The following is a 13,964-nucleotide window of genomic DNA, read 5'->3' as shown; positions in this document are numbered from 1 at the left end:
ATCAGACTGCTTGCCCTGCTCATATGATTAAGTGCTATAAGTGAGTGGTATAAGCCTGCTCTTAGAGCATAAAGGTGAGAAGAGCCTCTTATTACTTAACTTCCTTCATGCTGGAGAGCCTTTCCCTCTAGTGAAGGATGGAAGTATCTTTCTTTCAGAATCAATGAGTACACACAATTTCTGTCTCCTTAGCTCAGCTAGCCCTTGCTGGCCAGGAACCACAGAAAACCTGTTCCTAACAAACAGTTATTTCCAAAACAGGATTCTGTGAATGAGTCTGTCAATGGAAATAGTTCTCAGGAGTAACTGTGAAGTGGTGGGACCATATTAGAAACACAAACATGGATTTCTGAACTTCTAACTACGATAAGGTCTGTCTTTCTGCCACTTTTGCTACAAACTACAAGCCAAAAAGAAAGATAAATTAAAAAGTGCAAAGATTTTTAATCTTGCACGCCTACATTTAGACACAAAAGCCCATTCACATAAACACCCTAGTTGAAACTGCAGAGGTTCAACAGCTGTAAATGGAAATGGCCTCATTTTTAAGAACCTAGAGGGTTTTAGACGCTTATTTTTCAGAAGTGAAGTTTGTCAATGCTCTCTTAGGTGTCTTCTTATTGAACAATGAGAGAAATTAGAGATGAAAATGCCCTATGATGTAGTCCAGTTCACCAAGCCAAGGTATGATTAGAGAGACATACTAGATAATGTATCTTGGGACAATGACATTTCATTTTCCTATTGTATTTTTAAACCACAGTGAAATGTTGTTACTGTAGTTAAACCACAATGACAGCAACAACAAAAATGGAAAGTAGGAACAGCATCTTTATAAAATAAAGAGCTTATTACTTCTTTTGTATACTAAAATAATGTACAAGACATGGCTTTACATCAGTTTTCAGATAATGATTACATATCAATATATAAAAAGCCTCAGTGAAGCTCATTTCCAAAGACTAAATTGAGAAGAGTTTAGGGGAAAAGATCGTATTAGCATGTAATGCTTGACTACAACCTACTCTGGTTTTAAAAACTTAATTCTGTTAGAAGCAGAGCTAAAACTAGACTGGGTTTTTATAGGCAGCTTTCATTTTATTGTACTTACTGATTCTAAGATAAGATTTTCCCCCTCCCATTTGACATAGGGAAAAAAGTCCCAGAGGCAGAGCACGGTTAGGCATGGGCCAGAGTAAGAAGGGGGAGGAGGCAAGTTGTTTGACCTCTCCACACCACCTTGCCTCCCTGCAGCAGTGGGGCGGGGAGAGGGAGATGAATTAAAGATGACCCCCAATAATTAGATTCTATACATGGAAACTTATAACAAATGTATACATTTTCCATGTATAGAATCTAGTTATTAGAGGCTGTCTTACATTCAGGGTCGTCTTAGTTTCAAGTAAATATGGTATATTGTTGGAACCTTAAAAAAAAGGTCTGATTTCTTGCATTATCTTTGGATAGCTAAAAAGCTCCACAAACTATTCGTATACTCTTACCTCCTTCTGTAAGATTTCCTCTCGCATCTGTGAAACTACTAAGGCTTCTTGATCCCTCTGTAGCTCTTTAACTTGTTCTTGGAGATGTTTTATTAGGATCTAAGGAATATTGATATAGATGTCATTAATATAATCCCTTTGAACAGTTATTTAAAAACCTTCAAAATGAAAGAGAAACATTTCTTGAATCTTCTTAAGAACTGTATTGTACTTTATACTAAAAAGCAAGTGATGTAATACCAGTATTCTAGGTGTATCTGATTTATACATAAATAGTGCTACTTTTAAGCTGCTTGAGTTCTGTTGAATAGAATAATAATGAAAAGTAAATATATAATGATATTATCAGAGTTTAAAAACAATATCTAGTTTGAGAAAAAAAAGTTATCAATATCCAACCTAAGGTGATTACAAGTATACAAATATATAACTCTCCCTCTACTGACAGAAATATCAGCTAAGGATATTTTTGAAAGAATACGGTCCATTTTAATTGAAAATGGTCAATACAGGAAACCCTCACTATTCGTGGGTTCGGCATTTGTGAATGCCAAACCCACTTCTTAAATACACTTAAAGGAGCTCCTCAGGAGTTCTGTGCTTGCCACTGTCGCGCTTTCGCTGTTGCCAGAGCAGCTGGGATACAAGAACATATCCCCCCACAAATGGCGAGGGTTGCCTTTATTTATAGTCATTTAGAAGCTAAACAGTTTAAAACAGTCATTAAAAAAATCTGACGTGCATTAGAAACAAATATGTTTAATATTTGTATTTTACCTCTTGGGTTGAAATTTTGCTATTTAGTTTTGCTAGTTTAGAAGTGGAATGCTCCATTGCATGCTGGCAAATAATTTTCTCTACTTCTCTCTGGTGGGATGCTTTAAGAGCTGTGATGTATTCAGCTGTCTCTTCTTTTATCCTAGAAAAAGAAATATTACATGCATGCACAGTTCTATACTTACACACTTAAAACATCAAATAAGTTACGGGCTTTGTATCTTCCAAATTTCTCAGGCACACCTTGTGTTAAGTGACAACAACTGCAGTGACATAATTACTCTTGATATACCCACAAATTTGATAACTGCATTTTTGCGGGCTGCTATCATTACTCCCATGGCATGCATACAATTTTGAAGGTCTAGGTCAGAAATATCAATGATGCACAGTAAGATGAAACAACAAAAAGGCATCTAAGTGTGTAACAATTTATTTTAAAAACATCATTCTTACTCAAAACCACTGCAAATTGAACTAGTGTAGGTATGTCTGAAAGCACTGAAGTGGTAGCACGCTCCATAAAATATTGAGGTCCTTTTAGAATCTTGTTCCTAAGTGAAGGCAAAGTAAGGAAGCAGTCTGAAGGGAGCACACTGATGCCTTGATATAAGGAAATAGCTTATATTATCGTGGTCCACTCAACTGCAGCAATCCTATTGTTTCATTTTTTGATCAAAAATGCCAGTTAATGCCAAAAGAAGAGGCAACATTAGCAATCCTTGTATTCTTGTCCACAGATGGACAGAAGCCACCAATCAAGTTCAGCAAAACTGCTAAATAATTTTCTCACTGCTAACATGAGCTATATTCATAGATGTATGTGGACTAGTTGTTAGAAGGCACTGTTTTATTACTAATACCTAGGTCCTGTTAGCCACAGCATCTTAAAAACACACGTTAAACACTTACCTGCGCACATTATTTTCGGAATAAGCCAGTGCTGCTTGAGACTTCACTTGCTCCTGCTTCATTTCTAGAGACAATTTTTCAAGCTCATCTTTCAACTTTGCATTTTCTTGCAGAACTTCTGAAATATGGGGATCAGCAAAGGTATGTGGTTGATATATTTTTTCATCGAGAGTGTTGGGAAAAGGTTCATGGTTGCTAGATTTCCTTTTATCTGTTGCTGAAGTATCCTTCTGTAAAATCTCTGTAGACTTTTCACTGTTGTCAGCTTTGTCATTTGAATTCTGATCACACAGCATCCTCCTTCTCTCTCTCTGAAGCTTCTCCACCGTTTTTGTAAGGTCCTGTATTTCTTTACTTTTGGTGACCAGTTCTTGATTTAATTTTACCAACCTGGCTTTTGCACTAGCTTGTTCCACCTGGTTCTCTAAATGTTTATCACCTCTTTCACTTTTCAGTTTTAATTGGGAGTTTTGATCTTTAAGATTTTCAATTTCTGTTTGAAGATTTTTTATAGTGATCTGATAGGTCTCTCTTTCATTCTTAAGTTCTTGCTCAAGTGTTATAAAACCGCATTTGTTGTCATGCAATTTCTGGGGTTCATTCATCAACTTAGAAGCAAGTAATTTTTCAAGCTCTATAAGTCTTTGCTCATACTGAAGCTAGAAGAAAGGCAATTTACAGAACTAGATTTATCACTCCTTTTTTGGTGCAAGTTAAGATGAAGTTAACACATCAAAATAAATATAAATATATAAAACAAGATACTTTCAACACTTCAGAAAATGGCCATAAACTATTAGATTAACAAAATTAACAAAGGGAATAGCTTTGAAACAGCAGGACACAAAATATCACTTAACTAAATGCTTTTCTTAGCACGCTTATGCAGGGTAGGGTGTGGGATATAGGCTTCAACTTAACACATAAAAACAAAATGATTTTGTAGTCTACTATCCTGTGTTTTTCAACTTATGAATATAGCTAGATAAATGAGGATGTACAGAATCAAATCTTTTCCCTTCAGGTATGAAAAGATATTTAATGGGTCCTGAGAAATTTCCTCTGCAAATTTATTCCTTCTCTGGAAATTAAGAGGTTTTTACATTTCAAATGCACAACAAGCTTAAAACTTGGTTCCTGAAACTACAGGGTTTTTTTTTAAATCTCATCTTTATCTTCATCCTGCAATACTGTAATCTCAAAACCAGAATCTAATATCTAACACACCATGAAAAAACTTAACTCCACTACTTATAAAATAAGCTACTCCTCAGCATGAATAAAAGAATCCACATGTGACTCTTAGCTTAGCTACCTTTATTTTTTGAAATTGTTGTTCCATAGCACGGAGACTTTTCTTAGCTTCCTCATCTTTCCCCTCTAACTCTGTTTCTAACTTTTTTATTCTTCTTTCTAGAAAATCAATTGTATTGGTCTTAGCTGAAACATCAACTTCTTCAGAGGCTGCTGCAGCAGCATATATCAAAGCAGGCAATGAATTTGGATGCCTTCTCTTCAGAATCCCTTCCATTTCCTTAATCTGTCAAAAAGAAAGTTATCTAAAGTTAGGCACAAATAATGAGCAGACCTTTATTACAACACAAATATACTGTACTAAAGATGGCTAATGGGTTGCTGTAAATTAATTAATGTGAAATCCACTAAAGTTCTGTTAGAAAGGTAGAACTAAACATTAAAAGGGAGCTTTTGGTGTAAAGGCATCAAGAGTGAATTTTCAACTTTTATGAATCTGTGCTTGAAGGAAAAGGCTCCAGGATAAACTTGCATCTAAAACAAATTAAGAGCTACATTTTTTTAATTTGGATTTTGATTTTTAAATCTCATTTCTTATTTTATTAACGTTAATTTTACTTAGCTAAAAAATGGCACTTAGCTTAAAGAATATTTCTAAAGCAGGACAGAAGGGCTTTGGTCAGAATATTTCAAAGTAAAAAAATGTATTTACAGTAAGACATCAATTATTCACAATAATTGTCACCATCATTTCAGATAATTAATTTTTCCAGATGATTGTACCTTTCAATAGTATATTATACAACAAACATTTAAAAACAAGAAGAAATAAACATATGATATCATATAATGTTTTAAAATCTCAAAGCACTAGTAAACAAACAATGCTGTGTTGTCTTACTGACAAGCAAAATCCAATTACAGGCTGATAGTTTTATTGTTAAACAGCCTTCCCACTAACTGACTTCCCAGATAACTGACTCTCTACTGTACATGCACACCTCCTGGAAGAAAGGCTTGTTTGTTTAGGAATCTTATTTTAACTTCCATAATAAGCACTGGTGTAGTTCTAATGCTTTAAACTCAAACTAATTATTTTACTATGATGATGTTACATTTTAAATGCCAGGGGCAAGGATTTTTTGGGGTGATGTCTTTTATTTGACCCACTGCATAGCTGGGATAAAGACAAGCTTATGAAGGCAAAGTGTTTTTCTTCATTCTTGCCTAATTTAATCTCAGCTCTGAAGTTAGTTCAATAATAAAAAAAAATACATCGAAGAGTGGAATAGAAACTAACAATAGCTACCATGGAGAGGGCTGAAGTGTTTAATGCTTTTTATACTTCATCCACACTAAAAGGTCAATTGTTATATGACAAGCAGAATTAACATCAAGGATAAAAGTGGAGGTGAAGAATCTCAGCCTTCAGTAGGGAAAAAATAAGTTAGAGATTATTTAAGACAAGTTATACATTTTCAAATCAGCAACTTGATAAGGGTCAGCTGAGATCATTCAAGGCTGCTGTAATTGCAGAGTCACTGGTTAATTGGTTATGATATTTGTGAAGATCAGGTAAACCTTAGAAGGCTGGAATGGGCAAATATATAGCTCAGTGAAAGAAAGAAATAAAAAGGGAATCCAGCAAATTACAGACCAACCTGTCTACAATATTTGGTGAAATACAATTAATTTGTAAGCACCAAAAAAGCAGCATATATTTGTCAAGTGTAAACCATGCTAACCAGCCAGATTTCTTTCAGTGCCAGACTACTGATGGGGAAGAGAAGTGGATGTCATATACCTAGATTTCAGCAAAGCTTTTGCCAGTTTTTTCTTCTGTCATTTTCATAAGGAAGCTAAGACAGTGTATTATATATGACCCTATTATAATATGGGTCCATAACTTTTAATTACTTTAGATTATTGTATTGAGAGAACAGTCATCAACAGGTCAATGTCATATTGGGAGGAGAAATTAAGTGGGGTCCCTAGTAGTTTCTCCTGGATCCTATATTATTTAGCATCATCATTAAAGACTTGGAAGAAGGAATCTGCATATGACACTAAGCCAGGTGGGGTTTAGAGGGCAAGATTAGGATTTAGAATGATTTTGATAAATTGAAGAAATGTTCTGAAATACTGTATTTACTCAGATACAAGACGACCCCCCAATAACTAGGTTCTATATATGGAACATTTATAAATTTCTTATCATTTCTAGGGGTAAAATCTAATGATTGGAGTGATGTCTTGAATTCATCCCCTTCCCACTGCTACAAGGAAATTAGTGGCTTGGGAGCAGGGAGGGGGAAAAGGGGCATGTACAGGGAAGGTGGACCAGGAAGAGCCCTGCGCAGCCCTGGCCCCAGCCCCAGCCCCCCCTGCCCCGTGCAGATCCAGGGGCACATGCCACCCCCATGTCCTCCCGGATGAGCAGCAGTGGAAGCTGCCAGATGAGTGGGTAAGTGCCGCACCAGCAGCTCCCAGAGGAGCAGTGACAGGAGTTGCCCTTCCCCCAGACAAGCCACAGCTCCATCCCCAGCCCCACTTGTCCCTCACCATAGGGGCCTTGATCTGCTCCCCCACACCTCTTCCCTCCTCCCACCCCCTCCCCTTCCACCACACCAGACTTAACAGCTGCATGCAGCTCTCCAAGCTGTCACGCTGTGCTCCTCCCTGCCTATGCACTGCGCTGCGACTGTGCGCACGCACAGGCATTTATTGGCCAAATTATCTGCCACATCAGGCTGATTTCCGATACAATCAGTTTTCTTTATATCAGTACCAATCTGATATCGGACCAATGTATTGGTGCACCTCTAATACACTGAAAATAATTCTTAATTATTCGCATGTCTAAAGCACTAGAACAGATTATCTAAAAGGGTAGTGGCATCTCTATCACTGAGAGTTTCTTAAAGGGTAAATTAGACAAAAATGTTTTTTGGGATGATTTAGTTGGCAAAACAGCAGGAGGTTGTGACCAGGTGATCCCTTATGTCCCTTCCAGTCTTGCTTTTCTATGACTCTAGAAAGAGAGAGCACTTTATTTTAATGTATACTATTTACATAAAAATATGTTAAAGGGCCAGAAACAATACAAAATAGTCGTGGCTTCTTAGTTTCCTCTGTTTTCTTCATCTCCTGTTCGACTTTAAAACTTATACTTGATCCTACATGATCTCATAATATTTTCATATCCAAATTGTTCTCATAAACTCAATGAGTAACCTAATAAAATTACTTCACTGCAGATCCCAGAACAAAATATCTTGTTTGTGAAAGAAAAAACATTCACATACAGAATTTGTATTTAAAATTACACAGATAAAATTAAAACTTGTTAAAATACACAGAAACACTCTTAATAGATTAACTAGTATTTATAGCACTAAGATAAAATGATTAATTTATCAAGGGATATTTCCAATAAGATCTCATAATATATTATCTACCTGTCGCTCCAGATCTTGAATTCTTTTAGCATCTGCTGCCCTGTCCTTCCAACGTTTCTTCTGTTGCACAGACCGATTCCCAGCTTCTGTTGTGAGCTTCTCAACCTACTCACCAAAAGGCAAAGTAAATAAATTAACTTTACTAGCTCAGTGGAAAAAAAAAACTCAGTATGTCAAATAAAAAACAAATGGAAGTGTTCTAATTCTGAACAGTATTAATATACTCACTTCAATCCTAGTTATTAACATGGCTCATAGACAGCTGTAAGTCTAATGGCCAGAATCTTAAACCGAGTTTAAGTCAGGGAAAAGGGAGATGTTTTCCAGCTGCAAATGTCCATCAGGCAGTTCCCCTGAAAGATTACAAACTCTCTGCTGGCAAATCTGCATTAGATCTTAGCCCTTTGCCTGTCTCCCATTCTACTGGTATATAAGGGGATGTGACAGAGTGGAAAAACAGCACGGAACAGATGTGTGATACCTGTCATCCACTACCACAAGGTCAGGTAAGGGAAGAAGTGATCTTTTACCTTTGAGGTTAGTGAGGCAGTTTAAAGCTGCCTAATCTATACTTTTTAATACTAAAAGAAGTCCTAAATAGTATGTAGGCCAAGAATGGTCTTCAGATATGTGAGCAGGAACTGGCGACGTTTTCCTCCCCCATAAAACAGGGCTCTGACAGAATAAAAATCTGTATATAAAAAGACTCAAGCTTGTATCAATAAATAGGATCCTACATAATGTAACTGGTTTGTTAGACGAATGATGGAAGGGGTCCATCTATAATATCTCTAGTGGACATCATTTTAGAAATGAGGGTAGTGATATTGTGTAGAGTTTATTTTTTTGATACATAAGACAACCCATCCAAATAAGATAGCAATATCTGGAATGCTTTACAAAATCTGAAACCTTAATTTCCCTTGTGGAAAACTAAACTAAACATTTTGCCTTCACCATGAGCTGTTGAAAAACCACTTCTCAAATATGTCACTTTGAGCCCTCTCCATTCACTGGTTCTTTGCAAACTTTTGCCTACTTTTGGCTCTTAACAACATACCTTCTTTTTTTCCCCTAAATGTTTCCATAAGCAGTGACATATCACTGGCATATGAATTAAGACGCACTGAAATAAACAGGGCAGTTCCCATTTCAAAACTAATGTTTTGGGATCCCTGGACTGGTTTTATTTGATTCTGATTTAGAAGATTTTAATGTCAATCATAAACAAGTGGAAGCCTGCTCTCCTACCTTACCTAAAGTCACAAAGAGTTTCTAGAAAACAATTAAAAAGCTTGGTAACTCCCACTGTAAAGAAACATTACTTTAATCACTGCTGTGTACCTTCATAGATTCATAGACCTTAAAACTATTAGTGTAACAATGTAACTGGCATCCTTACTCAACAGCTTTGCATGTCTTAAAGAACCATCAATTGAGGATTACGATTAGAAATGCCACTTGAAATGTCTAATGCAACAAATGTTATACTCTGGTGCATTTAAGGAATGCCCACGCTATTAGGGTCTCTGTATTTAGTTTGAAGATTATGACATTTTCAACATACTGCATTTTGGAAATATTGCATATACTGAAAAAAATAGATACATTTTACTCATTTTCTTTGTACCTACAAATAAGAACTTATTTATAAAATAAATCTAGAACTGCGATCACCTGTAGTTTTAATTTCTCAATTTCTTCTTTTGCATTTTTAAGACGTGCTGCATCTTTATCCAAAAGGTCTTGATTTTCTGCATACCACTGCAACCTCTTTTTCAAATTACTAATTTCTTGTTTGTATGATTCTTCCATAATCTTTATCTCATAATTCTTCTCGCCTATAAAGTAAAAAAATAAATGTAATCTCCTGTTAGGGATCTAAGATCAGAACAATCAGATTTACCCTCCTCACTTGCACTGACTTCAGAGTTTAAAAGTGTGACAACATTTAGTTTTAAAATGTAACTACACTTTAAATGGATTCCTTCAAATCTTTTAGTTTTTAATTTGCAACGAGTATTTATATTGGTTAGTAAAAAAAAAATGTTCAGGTACTGAAATGCCTGAACTGGTGGTCTTGGAATTGAAGCGTATTTTTTTTTTGAGGAACAAGTTAGACAGAACATCTATCACTAATAGTCTAGTTATAGTTGACTCTGTCTTCCTGCAGAGGGGTTGACTAGTTGATCTGTTCAGATTCCTTTCAGTCCTACATCTCTATTATTCTAATATGGGATTTCTAAGAGCTCCTGTAATACATGTAACAAGGGGATATACATTATGTTTTATACGTTTATTTAGAAAAACAGAAGTGTTGATTAGATTTATAAACTACACAAATGAGTCCTTTACCTGAAGCAGAAAAAAGCTGTGTTCTTGCCAGATCTCTTTCTCTTTTCATTTGTCCCAAATCTACTTCAAGGGCTTGTTTGCCTTGCTTAAGCCATTTTATCTCTTCCAGCAGTTTGGTTTCTTCTTTCTTAAGTTTTTAGACAAAACATTGAAAGCAATTTTTGTAAATCTCCTTGGTGACTTGCAATTATTTTCACAGACCATGTTAGGACACCAACCAAAGAATCAGCAATGATGACAGTGGCTAAGAACAGTGGCTCCCAGTGCTGCCACAGACTGTGGCCATGAGTGCTACATCAGGTGCACAAGGCAGTGCATGCTGGGTCAGATGGAGGCAGTGCAGGTTCCTGGGGGCCCGATCCCAGTGTATGGGGCTGGACAGAGGCAGCACAGGGGCTAGCAAAGGCCACATAGAGCCCAATCCAGGTGGGCCGGCCTGATCTTGGCGTGTAAGGTCCGATTCAGCCCCATGCCACAATCTGGCCTGTGGGGCCAAAAGGTGAGCTCCACTAGCTAAGAACAGCTTTCTTTCAATCAATTTCTTTCTTTGGGACCTAGTAAGAGTTCATTTGAGGATTCATTCACATTATTTACAATATTTCAACACAGCAAATATATAATAAATATTAAAAATGGTACAGCATTTTAACATAGGAAAACTATCAAACATGTAGCATGTGTTACTCAGTAAGTCCACAATAATGATAGTCCTATCTATTTTGCAAAAACAGGTCAACATTTTGAAAGCCATATGCTTCTATTTACCTGTGCTGCTCGAAGTTCTGAAATCAATTCTGAGAAACTTTGGTTTCTTATTGGCTCAGAATCCTGCACTAACTGTGACTGGAAGATATTTTGATCCATCTTTTCTCTAATAATAAAAACAGAATGCTATTCAGTTTGGTACATTTTACACAACTTTCATGAGCATACTTAACAATTTCTATACAAGATGCTTATTCTTTCAAATTCCAGTAAAAAATAATGTAACCAGCTTTTTTTTTTAAATAAAAAAAGAGAATTACATTAAGTAGGTAAAAAACATGAATCAAAGCTTAGATCACCCCGGTGTTGCCAGAAATCAATCCAGGCCTACCCAAAAATGTGAACTGAAGAGAAATTAGTAAAACAAGAGAAAAAGAAGTCGCACTATGATCAAAATCAATAAAGGCAAAAATCAACTTCCCTCCTGACTAAAGCCACACAAACTCCAAGCCAGTTGCATTGGGTCAGTGGAACTATGTATGTGCAGCAGAAAAATCCATTTCTTACCTACTAAGCTCATCTGTGAACCCTATTCATTAATGGTTTGTAAATTATGAATGTGCATAACTGCTGACACTTGCATTACTGAGAGAGAGTCAAGTTTTACAAGGCTTAGGATTCCCCCTACACAGCGACTCCTTAGCCATTCCTCCTTCAGCACAATAAAACTAACAATTCCCTTTTTCTGTACAGGGCTCTTTTATGGCCTGAACTGCTGGGTGAATTTTATCTTATAAGACTACTCAAGCATAATAATAACCAATACATTTACAGGTGAAGAAAATTATATTACCAAATGAACACCCTGCCCCTATTATTCTATTGTGTGTATGAGTAAAATAGTCAAATATTATAATAGCCAGGAGAAAGAAAAAAGACAAAGAATCAAATACAGAGACCCTGTTACTGCCAATCAGCATCAATGGAGTCACGTATCTAAAAAAATAATAATTTGACTAGTTGGCATTTGTATACATGCTGTGGGGGTGAGGGCACTTTAATTGGAGTAGCACCGAAAACTGCTCCAATTAAAGCGCCAGTGTCTCATGTATTGGGATCCCCACACTTCAGGATGGTAGTGGGGGTGTTTGAACTAAAGCTCAAATGATTTTGAAGCATGGGGGGTGCTGATACACAAGACACTGAAGGCACTTTAACTGGAACGGCTCTTAGAGCTGCTTCAATTAAAGTGCCCCCACTCCCACAGCATGTGTACAAATGCCTACTATTCAGATTATCTATTCTGGGACAGTTCTGTTTATTATTGCTGTTTTTGAACACTAACTAAAAATATACAAGTCAGAAGTTTATTTAAATTTACCTTAAGGATGCTAATTCAGACATTAAATATTGATTTTCTTTAAACATCCTTTCCTCATTTTTCTTGTTTTGTAGCTGTAGCTCTTTCACTTGCTTGTATAACCTTTCATTTTCCTAAAACATGAAACAAAACTCTAACATTAACCTGAATTAATTTCTTGGTAATAGTTTCAGTCAACATTATGATGACTGTCATTTGTGTTCCGTTTTTCTGACTTTCTGAATACCTATATTTTAGAAAGCAAATACTGTATTACCATAATAACAATAAACATATGCAAGCAGACTATATATAATTCCATATAGTACAACTTTAATCCCAGGATACTATAGTTTACAGACCAAAATTTGTGTCATATGACATTTGATATTTATCTTTATTGCCCTTCAGGCACATATAAATATCAAATACGGTCATACACAATATGTCATTAATATACAACTTATAGGAAAGTACTGAATGGTTCAAGATTAAAAAGAAAATCCAATAAAAATGAATTAAAGTTCAAATGTTCAAATTTCAGTTAACATATCACAAGCTCAAGTAGTTTTACAATGTGCCACAGCAACTCACTGAAATTGCTGACATTTCTATATAAGAACATTTATGTTCAAACATCTAATTTTTGTACATATTAGAAAAATGTATATTCATCAATTTTCTGAAGTATAGGACATCAAGATCATCTTCAGAAACTCAACATTTCACAAAAAGTATCTTTAGCAGTTGTTTGGAAAAAAAAATCTTCAAAACCTGATGTACTATAATCTATATGGTGCTGTCACTTAGTATATGTCTCACTGCAGATGATGTTGACTACAGGTTGGCTACAACTTGTTACACATAGTCCCAAGCTCACTTAAAACAAACGGGCTTGGGTACTGGTAACCACAGTGACATAACTCAGTGTGGGTTACTCACCTAAGCATTTAAGCAAATTCTCAAATATGCTTTGCAATCCATGCTAAGTTTCATGCTGCTATGGCTATATTGCTATTAGTTCACATGCTAATTTGAAAGTTACCTCCGGGGTGTCTACACAATCTGCAGGCAGGGTAGATTAGCACCTTATAGACTAAATTGAAACATCTGATGAAGTGAGCTCCAGCTCATGAAAGCATAATTTATATCTATATCATATACATATTAGAGGTGCACTGATACATCCATCCATATCATATCAACACTGATAAAAACAAAATTGATGTTATCGGCAATCAGCTCTTTTTGGCAAAGTGGCTGACAATGTTGCTGATAAATGGTGTATGCATGCATACAGCCACAGCATGTTTATGGCCAGGAGTGAAGCCCGGCAGCTTGGAGAGCAGTGTCTGGCTGCTAAGTCTGTTGGAAGGAAGGGGTGTGGGGGACAGAAGGGATGTGGGGTGTGGGGGGAGCAGATCAAGGCCCCCAAGGTGAGGGAGGGAGTGGGTCTGGAGCAGGGGCGCAAGACAGATCTGTACCTCGTGCAGAAGGCATGGCTTCCACCACTGCGCACACCCCCAGGTGCCTCTCTGCACAGGCAAAGGCAGGCTACTGCTGCAGGCTGGAGCTGGAGGCTGCACCGACCTCTTCCCAGCGGCTGCACTTGGGCTGCGCGATATGGGGTGGGCAGCACGG

At 36.6% G+C, this 13,964-nt stretch overlaps 1 protein-coding gene across 3 annotated transcripts in view; it reads right to left on the bottom strand.

Annotated features, from left to right (window-relative positions):
* Positions 1 to 13,964, bottom strand: part of CEP162 (centrosomal protein 162) — a 54,853-nt gene that overhangs the window by 5,770 nt on the left and 35,119 nt on the right. For all 3 annotated transcript variants that reach the window (XM_006038397.3, XM_025194901.1, XM_025194902.1), the window contains exons 14-22: positions 12,345 to 12,457; positions 11,024 to 11,129; positions 10,259 to 10,385; positions 9,581 to 9,744; positions 7,904 to 8,008; positions 4,507 to 4,731; positions 3,192 to 3,850; positions 2,280 to 2,421; positions 1,503 to 1,601 (exon numbers count right to left, since the gene is read on the bottom strand). In XM_006038397.3, coding sequence (XP_006038459.3) covers positions 1,503 to 1,601; positions 2,280 to 2,421; positions 3,192 to 3,850; positions 4,507 to 4,731; positions 7,904 to 8,008; positions 9,581 to 9,744; positions 10,259 to 10,385; positions 11,024 to 11,129; positions 12,345 to 12,457 — 1,740 coding nt within the window. The remainder of the gene's footprint in view (positions 1 to 1,502; positions 1,602 to 2,279; positions 2,422 to 3,191; positions 3,851 to 4,506; positions 4,732 to 7,903; positions 8,009 to 9,580; positions 9,745 to 10,258; positions 10,386 to 11,023; positions 11,130 to 12,344; positions 12,458 to 13,964) is intronic.

This window comes from Alligator sinensis, unplaced genomic scaffold (assembly GCF_000455745.1).
Source record: "Alligator sinensis unplaced genomic scaffold, ASM45574v1 scaffold1128_1, whole genome shotgun sequence".
Classification (NCBI taxonomy): domain Eukaryota; kingdom Metazoa; phylum Chordata; order Crocodylia; family Alligatoridae; genus Alligator; species Alligator sinensis.
Note: the sequence above shows the minus strand (reverse complement) of the source record. Positions and strands in the feature narration are given on the sequence as shown.